General features: G+C 37.5%; 1 protein-coding gene across 2 annotated transcripts in view; it reads right to left on the bottom strand.

The window, feature by feature from the left end:
• The window catches only part of LOC118820687 (rho GTPase-activating protein 26-like), a 115,631-nt gene that overhangs the window by 43,156 nt on the left and 57,767 nt on the right, over positions 1-14,708 (bottom strand). For both annotated transcript variants that reach the window (XM_036589093.1, XM_036589094.1), the window contains exons 5-10: positions 11,184-11,285; positions 10,372-10,482; positions 10,099-10,203; positions 8,208-8,337; positions 7,545-7,645; positions 2,399-2,493 (exon numbers count right to left, since the gene is read on the bottom strand). In XM_036589093.1, coding sequence (XP_036444986.1) covers positions 2,399-2,493; positions 7,545-7,645; positions 8,208-8,337; positions 10,099-10,203; positions 10,372-10,482; positions 11,184-11,285 — 644 coding nt within the window. The remainder of the gene's footprint in view (positions 1-2,398; positions 2,494-7,544; positions 7,646-8,207; positions 8,338-10,098; positions 10,204-10,371; positions 10,483-11,183; positions 11,286-14,708) is intronic.

Raw genomic sequence — 14,708 nt, 5'->3', positions numbered from 1 at the left:
GAATAATTTTCTGTGTTATTAATTATATATGATTGATTTTGCCGAGTTAAAGGGTGTCCAAGGATATTTATATTAATTAAGCATGCACTGACCCGAGTACAACAAAATTCTGACCTGAACTGGCCATTCATGACCTAATATATGTAAAATAAAACCTGACAGGACAGCGTCGGTTACCATGTAGTGAAAATAATAGCAGTCACTGGACAACAAACCAATAAAATATAAAACAATATAAAATAATATGCTCTGACTCAGTGAGACGTGTTCACCTGTTTAATACTAAAGCTATATATCTTTACATTAGAGGTGGGCAATTTGGCAATATTTAATCGTTATCGTGATAAATGAGGATAAACAACACGCTTTTCTGAGCATCTTGTGGATATCATAATGTAACTGCATGTTTTACTAAAAAAGAGCATCATTTTTTTATGACTTTATTTTATAATAATATTTAGTGCAGCGCAAGATGTGAAATGTTAAATAAAAATCTTTGCGGCCAGAGTTTTTGATTTTAAATGTGGCACTGCTAGTGCATGGTCTCTGTGTGTCAAAATATTGTGAAACGTATTATGTATTGTGAAAATGTCTTCAAGTATTGTGATATGATATTTTTGCCATATTGCCGACCCCTGCTTTACATGGAACGTTACATATTATATACTGAACAATTAAAAATACTTTCCTTTGACTGCACTAATTTGTACATTCTTGAATCAATTCACTGTTAATTTCCCGCATCTCCATTTTCTAATGAATGTGGGCTTCAGTGCTAAGTTCTGTCACCAAAACAAGTGTGTGACTCCAGCGCACCATGTTAAAACTGTTTCGAGGTAATGAAAGTAGAACGGAAGAATAAAGTAAGGAGTAAAACTAAAGCTGGGGAAACGCAGGGTAAACTCTGTTAAAAGTGGGAGGCAGGTTATGAAAGCAGAATGTCTGAACCAGAACAAAGTTTGTCAGGTTCGGAGAAATATTTCAAGCTCTAATGCGTGCACACACATACTCACACACCCCACTGCATAATGCATACTGCATGCAGTATTGATGCCTTCATACACCCAGTAAGCCACACGAGCTGCCAAACATCGCTCCACCCAGCATCCATTTGCCTGCAGTCTTAATGCTGAGTTATTAATCTTTTAAATAAATATAAAATATACAAATATGACATGTTATGTTGCCAAAAAGTGAATTAAAGAAATAGCCACCAAACAACATTAGGCAAATGACACCATGCTGACTGCTAGTTCCAAGCTTCCACCCATTGTTAGTCAAATTATCATGTTGGATATTCCTTTGAGTCTTTTTGTCCAGTAACTACTACGAATTATTCATTTAACTTCTATGAAACTAATATGCAATATACGGTAACACTTTATTCGAAGGCTACATAGGGACTATATAACACATGCATAAGCATAGGATATGCAAAACTTGGAACACCTCCAGGAAAATAGACCTGTTGTTGATTATCTAAGCGAAAAGAAGTTGAAACGTCCTCTACAAGCAAATTTCAGTGCACAATTTCTATTTGTTTGCTGAATTTAAGATAACACGTGTTGCACAGGCCACATTTTATGTTTTTTTCACAGTATGTTAAATTCAGCAAATATACAGTACAACGTGCAGAAGTGTGTTCCCTGTAGAGAATTAGTTGACTTATTTTCACTTTCAAATGTAATTTTTGTACATTTTGTCATTTGACCGGGGTGCTCAAACTTTTGCACACAACTATACAGTACTGGGCAAAAGTCTTATGCACCTAAGCATATCGTTTTAAACCATTTTTTCCAGGCAATAAGTGTTTTCTGATTGTAAAAACACATTATTAGACAAAATACAAACATTAATGCAGTAAAAAAAGTTCCATGTTTTAACAAAAGAGTTTCAGGGTAAGCTTGGTTCTAGGCTTCTCCTTGATGGCACCATAGATTTTTTCAAAATCATCAGCAGCACCCCTGATTTCAATGAATGAAGGTTTGATTAATCAAACAGCTTACACCAGTAACTTAAAACAAGCTTTATAAAAACATGATTCAGTGCTAAAGCATGTGTTATGTAAGTAGCAGTAGTTATGAGCCTGAGGAAAGTCCTCAGAGTTTAAAAGGGTTAAAGCATCACCTCCGCAGTTTAAACTCTTTGCTTCTGCCACCATAAGCAGTGAAATGTGCAGCACAGAGCCGCTCTTTCTGCTCTTCTCCACCCACTATAGAGCGGCTTCCCACTTACAGCCGTGTGACAAGCCAAAGCAATTAGCTGCACATTTGGGCTGTGCCTGCCAGTTCTGCTTAAAACCCCTGCCAAGTTTGCTCTGCCCTCAGCCATCAGCCGCTCTCCCGAACCATCGGCCTGCAGCTCCACCTGCTGGAGGCTGAGTGGAACGGCCACTCACCGGTCTACAGCCTCCACATCAAAGCAGAACCTCTTCTCGATGGAGTCCGTTTTCCTCCTGGTGCAGGATTTAAGGATGAAGCTCTCCTCCTCTCCCTGAAAAAGAACAGCTGTGTTAACACTCACATGTTTTACCCTTTTAGCTCATCACTGGCATTTTCCTATACTACTGGAATGTAACCGCTCGTGTAATGCATCGACCAGAAGAAGAAGATTTGATTATATTAATACTCAATAAAATGTGTTCATTTTCTGAAATTTAAAAACTGTGATGTTGTTTTTATAACACGCCTTTCAAGTTTAGCCTTTAGCTCTTTCAAGTTTGTATATTCATTGACTGATATTCTAATGCACTGAATTGTTTCCTAAAGATAATCATCATAATTATAAATAAGTAAATCACTGAGAGGTCATAGTTACACACCTGGTAATTACATAATAATACAGTTGCTTAAATAGTCAGTTACATAATAAATGACATTGACATTCAACACAGTGTGTATTGACATGTTCGAGCAGGCACTTCCAGTGCTTTTTGTTTGCTTAAATGTCAAGAAATGGGAAAAAAATTTGCAAAAATATACAAATGTTTTAAGTAACTGGTATGAATTACTTAGTAAATTACTGTGAAATTTACTAGTAACTAGTATGAAATATATATGCAGTATGTAGTTACCAGCATATGGCACAGTTGCATACCAACACCCTTGGTCAAATTACATGTTTTGTTGATATGTTGATACGTTACGTTCTATGGGGAACAAACTGTTTCTGCAAATTCTTGGACACAAGTACAAAAAAACCCCGACAAAATCTTAAATATGCCATAATGTTTGCACAGGCCACATTTTATTATTTATTTTTGCCCCCAGTATGTTAAATTCAGTACTTGTGCATTAGAATGTGCAGGAATGTGCTCTCTGTAAAGGATGTGTACTTATTTTCACTTTGAAAATCAACAAACACATGTTATTTGACCAGTCCATAGAGTCCATAGTCCATAGAGTTTAAGGGTTTTAACACGTCACCTCTACAGAAGCTAAATGAGCAGCAAATCAGAGACTTACATTCATGGAAATTATGTACTTATATAATAAAGTGAACCAAATTCAAATCCTAATAAAATATCCCTTCTTTTACACAGTCACATCCATAAATATTTGGAAGTTGACAAAGTTATTGTCAATGTAGCTGTCCACCCCAGAATACTGTAGTTAAAAAAAACAATTCAGCTTTAACTGGAGGGTATTTACATCCAAATCAAGTTAACAGTGTAGCAATTACAACCAATTTCATACACAACCCAAAAGTAATTGAACAAACTAGCATAATCATAAACTGGTCTTGGTCGCAAATCTTTTGTTAATGACAGCCTTAAGTATGAAAACCATAGACATCAGCAGATGCTGGGTTTCTTCCCTTATGATCCTCTGCCAGGCCTTTACTGCAGCTTTCTTTAGCTGCTGCTTGCTCTTGGGGTGTTGTACCTTCAGTTTTGCCTTCAGTAAACGAAAGCATGCTTCAGTAAACCCTCTGTATTTACTCTACTTCTTTAGATTATTGACTTAAGCGCCTACCTCCTGGACAGTGTTCTTGAACTGGCCAACTGTTGTGAAGGGATTTTTCTTTACAGGGACAGAATTATTCATCCACCACCGCGGTACCAGAAGGGTTAAAACATGCTTGAAATGAAACTTCAAACAGCTGCAGTTCTCTTCAAACCAACATGGCTAGCATTCCGTTTGCAGTACTTTTCCTTTGCAGTAATCCTAGGGGGAGCTCAGCTCCTCAATGAAGCTGATTAAGGATGAAGTGGAGGAAATTAAATAATCGCTAGCTGTTTTAACCATAAATTAATAACACAGCTCAAACATAAATGGAGTGTTTTAATTAGGATATGATTGCGTGGAAAATTGAAGTGGACATTAGGGTGGAAATAAAAATGAGGCGGGCTATTTCAGTACTGGCGCTTCACCGCTCTCTGCTGCCACATGCCACCACATACACGCAGACACACACATAGGCTGAGGCCCATTAGCACATCGCTGCTGCACTCTGAAAGTGTCTGGACACTACTCCTCTCCTCTTCACAGCTCACTTCACCTCTCACTCTCCTCCTCTTTAGACCTGGCCTGCTCAAGAGGCACACTCTAATCCACACTCTTCAGCTCTGTGTGCGAGCGGGAGGGTTGGGCGCTGTGCCTTTTTTAATATCATCGTTTTTGCCATCTTATCCTGCGTTATTTTAAAATAATTTCAAGTTCAGTTCACTTACATGGTCACCAAATAGGTGAAACACAGTGCTCGTTTTTCAAGGCATCATTCAATAGATGTCAAATGAATGCTCTGCTGACTTAGCTTAGCTAGCATGTTAACAGCTCTACTCACCACAGAACATGTTCAGTTCTGGCATTGTAGACAGTTTTAATTATGATTAAAATCTAAGGGAGTGATGTCCAGCAACTGGCGCTAAAGAGACAGAAATGTGAAATTAGACCAGTTCTGCGAGTGATAGGCGAGAACACCCTGCTGCAAAAACAATTCAATCTCTCCACAAAGACGACTATGTGGAGATAAAACAGACAGCACTGCAACACTGCAACTGCAGCTTTCCTGATACCAAAAAAATGTACAGCTATCACACTAAAAAGGTATTTAAACACAAAAAAGACTTTTAGAAATGCTGATTTCCAGTTTTGTAAATGATACACATATCCTTATTACTGTACTTTTTAATATATTACTTTTTTTATATGTATCGTTTTGCTATGCTATTTAGATGTAATTAGGTAACTGCGTATTTAATGACAGTTACATACTGTATTACATTTACATTAAGTTCACATTACGACAGCTTGAAGTCTGCACATCTGACTTTTTCTGTTTATTTAAATACCAAGAAATGACAAAAACATAGCAAAAAATTTAAAGTACATTTTTTCTTTCCATAAAGATTTCTTATCAAATAAAAGTCACAATAAAATATCTCCTCTTCTGCTTACAAACAAAAATGTGGTATACACTAAAGTTTACACTTTGCACTTCTGACTTTCTATTCTTGTTTCCATGTGAGAAATCATGGTGTTGCCATATGGCAACAATTTTTTTTTTATTATTATTTTTTGCCCGACTACAGTATACTACAGTATTTTTCATCTTTCTGTAAAATTAGATTTTCGAGGTAAGATTTTTGAGGTTATACTTCTTTTTTAAACACATCACACGGCGAAGATGGGCTTCTGAAAGCGTGTATCTATAATAGATATTTAAACACACCAACATTAAGAAAAATGAATCTGAAGCAACATATAATTCTTTTTTTATAAATAAATTCAGTTTAGATGGGATAGGTTTTATACTTAAAATTACAAAATATAATCTGTAATAATAGATCTGCAATCTGCGATGCGTACAGTGGGAGTAAATGAACACACTGCCATTGTACAATTTGGACACTGGTCATCTTCCCATTTTTTAAAATTCCAAGTTCATGATTTTATCAATATAATTATTTGCATATGTTTCTATATTCCAAACAAAACACTTGTGCGTCAATAACAGTTATGCATTTTTCTTGCTTTGACCTATGGCAGTGTGTTCTTTTACTCCCATCACTTCGATTGAATCATGCAGTCATCTGATGAGTGCGTGTTTTTGATAATATTACAAACTGCAGATTTTTGAGTTATTAAACTTCTAAACTCTCCATGCCACTGGCTTTACTATGAAGCTGTGGCTGGAGTCTGTTTCTTGGTGTGCAGTGGTGCAGGAAGGCAGCCAGATTGGGTGTTGTGTGTGGCGTTAATGACCCCTCATAGCAGCTCTGGGGAATGGGGAGAGGGCACAGTGCCAGACATCCATGCCAACATAGCATAGCAACACCCAACTCCGCATGCCAGGACAAGAGCTGTGCTACTGCCAGCTGGAGAGAACACGCACAACAGCCTGTGCCAGCATGTTCAATCTCACCTGCACTTACAGCAAGGTCACGGTACAGTACTGGGGGAAGAGAGAGAGAGGGAGAGAGAAGATGAGGGAGAGGGAGAGAGGGTGGAGGAGATGAGAGAGTGAGAGAGGGTGGAGGAGATGAGAGAGGGTGGAGGAGATGAGAGAGTGTGGAGGAGATGAGAGAGGGAGAGAGGGTAAAGGAGATGAGAGAGGGAGAGAGGGTGGAGGAGATCACCAGCTCCCAAACAGTATCTGAACAGAAAGGTAAAAGTCAGAAATGAGTGACTTGTCTTATTCATTACCGTATCAAACAATCCATTTCAAGTAATGTGAGCTGATACTACTACACTGCACAGTGATAGTATTCACAACAAAGCACAGAGAATGATGTAGTTTATTTATTTTAAATAAACATTATGTGACTTTTTACTTACTGTTACTGATGTTTAAACCAGGAACACCCTTTATTAAAGTTTTCTCACACCTGCGAGTGCAGGGCAGTGCAGGGGAGAGTGGGCACACCCAAAAAGCGAATAACCTGGTGCCATTAGCCAATGATAATGAGTGCCACAATATAATAGAAAGAAACTAGTTAACAGAACTTAGAAGACTTTGGTGACTCGGACTTAAAATTATGGAGTAATATCTATTTTTGATAAACATGAAGCTGAGTATATATATTAATATATCCAAAGTATTAATAAATAGCTGATTTATGTTTAAAAGTAACAGTGAGAAAATTAACATTTCAGAGAAAAGCAAGGTTCCACTTTATTTGTGAAGCCCCCCGTAGTTTATCTACAGATGTTCAAACTGTTAACAAACTGTCTGATAACACTGTTGATTCTCAGAGTTTTATTTTAAAACTAGTCTTAGGGTGAGGACCAAGATTAGGGTTTGGATTAGATTTTGGGTTGAGGTTAAGGTTAAGGGACAGGGTATAGGGTTATTGAAAATTAAGGCAAATGTAATAGATAATCAGTTGAATCATGTTTGACGCATGATAAGCATCAACAAAGAGTGGGCTATCTACAGTGGGCTATCCAAGTGTTACTGAAAGCAAGGTGTCCTCCAAACATTCGACAGGCAGTATATATGGATGGAAGGCGAAGGCGAGAGGGGACAGAACAGACAATAGGAAGGACAGGAAAGAATGCTGAGAAAGTAGAAAGGAAAGAAAAAGACACAGTTTGACTCACAATTTTGCCTCCAGATTTCTGGTCAAACAGAACCATGGTGAGCCGTTTGGGCTCCCGCTGGTAAGTGCAGTAGTACTTCACCCACGTAGACACAAAAGAACCTGAAAGACATGAATACATGAATATTTATTAACTTAACAGTAACTCGAAAATTATGCAGCTGCTTGAAAACTAAGCCAACAACAGTCTGCATTAAAAATTCTAGTCACTAGCAACAAGCTGTTAGCTGCTCTGACTGCAAAGAGTGACAACAAAGAGTCTTTCACAGCAAGATATAGTCGGTACACTGAAAAAGTTAGTGAAGTTAACACCATCCTGTCTTTAAAAGCTTTTAAACTTTTGTTTGAAGCTGACAGAGTATTTTCTGGCAGGTGCAAGTGATCATACACTTTGTTTCCCAGTTTTGATAACAGCCTGCCCCAAACATCAAAGGTTTGTGGTTGGTTGTTTTGCATGTCAGTCAAAAAGGCCCCTACTAGTTGCACTAGATAGCTCTTGGCAATGTTTGAAAAATCTACCGTACTTTCTAATGATATATGATACACATTGGGATTTTTTTTCAGTTCAGCCTCAAGCAACACAACATCAATTTGCAAATTTCTATTATGTTCCCAGTCAGCTAGGTAGTTTAAGTAACAAGTACTTGTTTACACAATGACTCACGTTTTTCCAGGATGAACAGGTACCCCTCCATGGTGTGAGGACTGATGCTCTTGTGCTCGTGCGGATTCTCCTTCATCTTCTTCATCAGACTCTCCACCTCCGAACGTGTGCTCTCAAACCGGTTCCGCGTCTGGTGAAACACACAGAAACATGCTTTCTGTCTGCTATTACAGCTTTTACTGTGTTTGCATTCATAAAGACTTGAAAGGTCCTGGAATCAGCTGTGTCTAAGCTGTACTGCAAGGTGCTCAGAGATGTGTTTTAGCTGATGCTCTGGAAATGCTTGCGGTTACTGCCAAGAGAAAGCTTGTGATGCAGCACGCACAGTGAACACTGCTTTGAAATCTGATCTCTGCATTGCTGTAGCAAAAAAAGAGAATGATAAAGGAAGAAAGAGAACAGAAAACAGAATAGAAAGCAGAGTAGAGCTAGATATAGAGGCATATTCATATGTATGGTGAAATACTTTGCCTTTAATACTAATACTTGTGAACCTTTGCTATCAACCTGTTTGTTTTTAGCTACAGGCTCCTGTGTGAATGAACTATTGAACTATAAACTGTCAAATAAAGAAAACTACTGGTCATCTCACTGGACGTTCTGACATTTTTGGGCAGATATTTTGCCAGCTGCCTCCTCACAGTAAAAGCAAAAAAAAATAAACAAAAAAAAAAACAAAAGCAAAAAATCTGGCGAGCGAAAACTTCTTAAATCTAGCCAATATATGTAATATTTCTCATTTAGCTGTGAAAACATTATAATATTATTTAATGTATTTCTAGATGTTCTTTACTTGCTTTAGTTATTTCTTGTGAAATTGTCTTTAATTGTGTTGTTTTAAAAAGTAAAGTAAATCTGCCAACAGAAAAAGACAACTTTACTAGATAAATTTATTTAAAACAGGTTAAATATTCTCTAGAACTAGGCTGAATAATCTAAAGACATTCTTGGTACAATCTCAAAATAAGAAATATTAGATATCTCAAATAAATTTAAGATCATTTCTCTTTAAAATATACGTTTTTGTAGTGCTGCTACAACTCAGCTCCACACAAACCGAAGTCTTCTAGCCTCTTTAGTGCCTGGGCTGCTGGGCAGTTCTTTCTGCACAAGTTGTTGGTTAGCATAAACTAGCCTAAACAAATGCTCATGTTGCCAACAATCTTGGAATTTAACCTCCTATATATCACACAGATTCCAAATAAGAAAAAAAGCCCACTGCTGTCGGGTTATTTATGTCGTCAAAGCTACAGCACTGTCAATCACTGTGTGGTCTGAAACACTTACACGGTCTTGATCAAGCAGTCTGAGTTATGGTTGTGAAATCTTCTTTTTGAAATTTCTTTAATGATCAACAAATCATATTTCTTTAATATCTGAAAGCCGACCATCCTTTAAATGTACTTATTGCATTTTTAGCAGTGTGTTTAGGTTATGAGCAATGTATTCTAAATCAAAGTATATATTGTATGTTAAAGCCATAGATCAGCAAAATAAATGTACAAAAGCATGCTGCATAGTTTAAAACAGCAGTAGCAGCCATATTGTAGTCTAAAGTTTATTTGTACTTTTGCCCATTTTTAATAGCTTACAGTGTGTCATACAGTTTCAAAAAGTAAGCAAGTATATTTGACAACTTCACAAAGCTAGAGGGACGTGTGTGGTGATTCAGGCATGCAGCTAGCACAATTCTAATTGGTGGGTTGTAAGCCTTAAGTACATAGTAGCTACATTAGCCTTGTAGCCTTATTGCAAAACTAAAGAAGTAAACTACAGATACCAAACGTGTTGGCTGATTGACTACACATAGGCAAGGGCAAAACTGTATAAAATTCGATTTTTCGGCAAGCTGTCGCTCTAAACTCTGACGGATTAACAGAATCAATCTTACATTCTGGATGCTGATGGTGAGATCAGTCTTGAAGTGGTTAAAGTCTTTGGCCAGCTCGTACCCATGGTGATAATATGTGAACAGTCCCTGCAGAAAAGCCAGCAGCTGCAACCAAAAACAGAGTAATATCAGTCAGCGTGTGAAGGACTTCCCAATAAGATGGGAACATGCGACACTGATACTTTTATGTTTATTAATATTTAATAACTTATAAATAATGTCTGTTAATCAAAGTGAAATCAATTTTTCACAAAGTATAGAATACTGTATTACCGGCTCCACAAACTCAAACATCTTCCTCTCCTGGACCTCCTGTACTTTAAACACGTATTCCAGTGACACCTCGTAGAAATGCTGCCTCACGTTATCCACCTGACTGTCTGCCTGGAGAGGGATGCAGACATTTTTTCAGCCAAAAACACAATAGTCAGCCATCCAATAGCATCATGCAAATGAAGTCAAATCAGTTGTTGGCTACTAGTTGGAACATTCTAGCGCGTGTAACCTGACTGGACGTGACTGTTTACGCCACACTAGGACATGATTTCCTGATTATTTCTTGTGCTCAGGGTTTGGATAAAATGTTTACCCTGCATTTTCTCGTGGTTCACTTTTCCTCTCTTCTATATCCCTACTTTTAGTACATTCAAACACACTATAATCTGGCATCGCAGTCATCCACTCATGCTCATGTTGAATGTAGCACTGAGGCCCACAAGGCCCACACTTGAAAATGGTATGGCTAGATAAGGCTTTTGTATCTGCAAAAACACACCTCCTGCCATTGGATTCAGTGAGAATGATGCATTGACCAACAGCAGATTCAAAGCTTGAGCTTGAGTCAGTTTCAGACTAAAAGTCTTGATGAAGTGTTTTAGGTTGGTCTGGGCTCAGAAAGTTCCCAGGTTTGGACCGAAATTTTGGGCCCGATTAAAGCTCTAAATAGATTGTTAGCCACATTAGTAAGTCTGGTCAAGTTATTTCTTTGACATACACTCATACACACATAGAGAGAGAAAAGCACAAATAAAGGTCGAAAGTCCAGTTGAAAATGTACAATGAGGGCTGAAACAGCAGTGCATTACTTCATGAAGGTGTGCCTCCTTCTTCTTCGCTGACAGGCTGAGGTGCTTCTCCAGTACGCCACAGTATTTCTCAGTCTCCTTGTCGTATTTCTTCTTCGCCTCCTTTAACAGATAGAACACGAGCAAGCCATGAGAAAACAGCCTCAAGAAAATCCAGTCATATTGTAATATGGGTGGGATATGTTATTAAATAGTCCAGAGGCACTGGCATGACAGGCAAGATAAAAGTTTCCTTTTAAAGAGGAATTTTTAACATTTCTACATAATTCAGTCTTTGAGATGCAAACAAAGCCATTCAGAGTGATCTGATGTGAAATGATGCATTATAGAGAAAAGAGTCAGAATTCTTTACAGTGGTGGTGACAGGAACCAGTGGTCATGATATTTACAACACAAATACAACCCCGTTTCCAAAACAAAGTAGGGACAGTGTGCAAAATCTAAAGAATCTAGAATGCAATAATGTGTAAATCATCGAAACCCTATATTAAATTGAAAATAGTACAAAGACAACATATCAAATGTTGAAACTGAGAAACTGTATTATTTTGCCCATTTCGAATTTGATGCCAGAAACACATTTCAAAAAAGTTGGGATGGGGCAACAAAAGTCTTTCGTGTAATGCTAAAAAACTCCTGGTGGAACATCTCACAACTAAGTAGGTTAACTGGCAACAGGTCAGTAAAAGAGCCTCCCAGAGAGGCTGAATCTTTCAGAAGTTTGGGGACGGGGTTCACCACTCTGTGAAAGACTGCATGGTCAAACAATTAAAGAATAATGTTTCTCAACGTAAAAGACGTTCAGGATTTCATCTTCTACAGTACAATATATCATTAAAAGATTCAGAGAATCCAGAGAAATCTCTGTATGTAAGGGACAAGGCCAAAAATCAGTACTGGCTGGCTGTGAGCTTCTGGCCTGAGATTCAGAAAAATGATCAAAAAAACACTGAATTCTGTTAGAAGGTATCAGCTACCACAAACATTTCCCTTTCAGTTCTTTAACTGTTCAGGTTCCACATAGTACTCACCAGCACACAACAGGTTGTAACTAGCTCCATGTACTCTGTTTCATTTCCCTCAATGCTATTTTAAAGGGTTTGAGTATTTTCATATGGTACACTTACTCAAGGATATTTGCGAGGACTCATTCTAATTCCTTTTTTGTGTTTAGCCATATTCCGTTCTGTTGGTCAGGACATTTGTACACTTATTCTTTTAGACCGTGAGGAGAAGAATGGCACCTAATAACTCAAATTCCTATGCTGACAGATCCTGGATGTACCTCTGCACATCTATAGAGAACTCACAGGAGTTTTTTGTCCTTGTATTTTTTCACTCCTTCTCAAGTTGTTTTGTACTACCACTGTAACAAGATTTGATTTAGGCATGGGGTTAGGCTACTCTATGCACTTCTGTCAGTAGGCCTTCGCCTTCCAGCAGGAAATAGTTACCAGCACTCACTGCAAAAATTCTCTGGAAGGTACTGTAATTATGCAGCTACCGCAAACTTCTGTAACTATGTTTACATATAAATGTAAACATATAAATGTTTCAGTTGTTCACTTTTACTTCACTACATTTTGAAAAGCAAACAGATACTTTTTACTCCAACATATTTCCCTAAGAAATGCATTTTGTCTATTTTTGCTAATTGCACACAGCAGAAAACAACACAAACAGCTAAACATAGACTCCTTAATCAGCTAGGTGACCACAGTTATGACGAGCTAACCAGAAGTGCCTGGATATGAGATTTTTTTTAACCAGTTGTAAGAAAATTTGGATACACTTTTTATACATAATTTTCATTATTTATACCATTTACTAGGGATGCTCACAGAATTGGTCAAGATCAGATTTAGCCAACACGTTTTTTGCTTTTTTCCATCTGCAATTGACCAATTTATCATTAAATAAGTAACTGATTTTAAAATTAAAAATTTTAAATGCCAGCTTGGCCCATTAAAAGATCAAATAATGGTGTTTATATTGCAAATCTAGATGAAAACATCTGGATATCAATGTGTTTCATTGTTCATTTACCCCACACTGCGTGAGCTTCAGATTAAAAATAGGCTCATAAAAATCAGCCAAAAAAAAAAAATCATCCTTAATTTGGCCGTAAAGAAACTGGAACCAGAATTGGTGATAAACATTCCTGATAACTGCATCACCACAACTTACTTTCACTTTAGTCATAATCAGTTGCTTTAAAATTCAGTATGGGTTACTTAAATCATTTTCCATAAAGGGATCTTTACTTTTACTCAAACATGACTATTATGCACTTTATTCAACACTGGGTCTCAAGTAGCTCCTTGACAGTAACCTTCACTTGCGTAATGAAACATACTTCACCCTCCTTGTCTCCACAAAGCTATCTTCAGAGGACTAGTAGAAGGGATTTAGAACAACGCTAATTGTTTTCCTTTGGTCATTTCCTATTCTCCCATCGATCTTTAGAGCATTAGTCTTTTGACTTCAGCCACCTGCAAGTCTCCAGCAAGCAGAGGCCTGTCCACTCTAAGAGCTCTAAACTGACCTGAGGGAATAAGGGTGTGTCTGAGAAACAGACTGAATAACTGAGAGCAGTGGAGCCAAGGGACTCAACACGTGCTAAAGCAATGATGTCATTTTGCCCTCCTTCTCACGTTTCCAAGAGCGTCTCTGGACAAACATGAACTAATTTCCATTCATAAATCTCTCAGGCTTAGCATGAGGCCTTAGAACCTTAGAACCGGGTTTTCTGTGACTTCTGAACAGTAGGGCAAACCTGTAGGTTCAAAGCAAAAGTGCCTAATGCAAAAGGCACATTCAAACCTTATTTAGCACAGAAAGTACTGCACCAACAGATGGCAGTATTGTTTAATAAGTAATGGAGAGAGCAGAGATTACCTGAGCCTTTAGTGATGTAAACCCAGAATTGATCAATATCATATTAATGTAAATTTTTGCTAATTCTGCACGTAGACATAACTGATTACAATAATACTTGGGTGAAAAATCTGACTGGTCTGGTCACCTTGATTTCAGATGGAAACTGAGCTGAAACTGAAGCTTTGGTTTCTACAGGATTCAGTCAGTTTAAAGGTTAGTTTGTCCAAAAATCTATGACACTATTTTGGGTAGCACTTCATAACAACTGACACACAGACTACATAAAATTTGTAAAGGCTTACTTAAATAGGCTTTAAGGTCAAGCTGACATAATACCTATGCCTAGTGACACTTTCTAGGGTAAAATTGCATCCCTTGCAAAAAAGATGCAAACTTAAGTACATTAGTAGTCTACTTGATGTACAAACCCAATTCCAAAACAGGTGGAATAGTATGTGAAATGCATATAAAAACAGAAAGCAGTGATTTATGAATCTACATTGACATGTACTTGAATAAAAACAGTACAAACACAAGATATGTAATGTTTTATCTTGTCAACTTCATAGTGTTTATAAATATCATGCTCATTCTGTAATTGATGCCTGCAGTACATTGCAAACCATATTGGGACAGTTTAAGACT

Source organism: Colossoma macropomum, unplaced genomic scaffold (genome assembly GCF_904425465.1).
Source record: "Colossoma macropomum unplaced genomic scaffold, Colossoma_macropomum, whole genome shotgun sequence".
NCBI classification, from domain to species: domain Eukaryota; kingdom Metazoa; phylum Chordata; class Actinopteri; order Characiformes; family Serrasalmidae; genus Colossoma; species Colossoma macropomum.
This window is presented reverse-complemented; position numbering and strand designations above follow the sequence as displayed.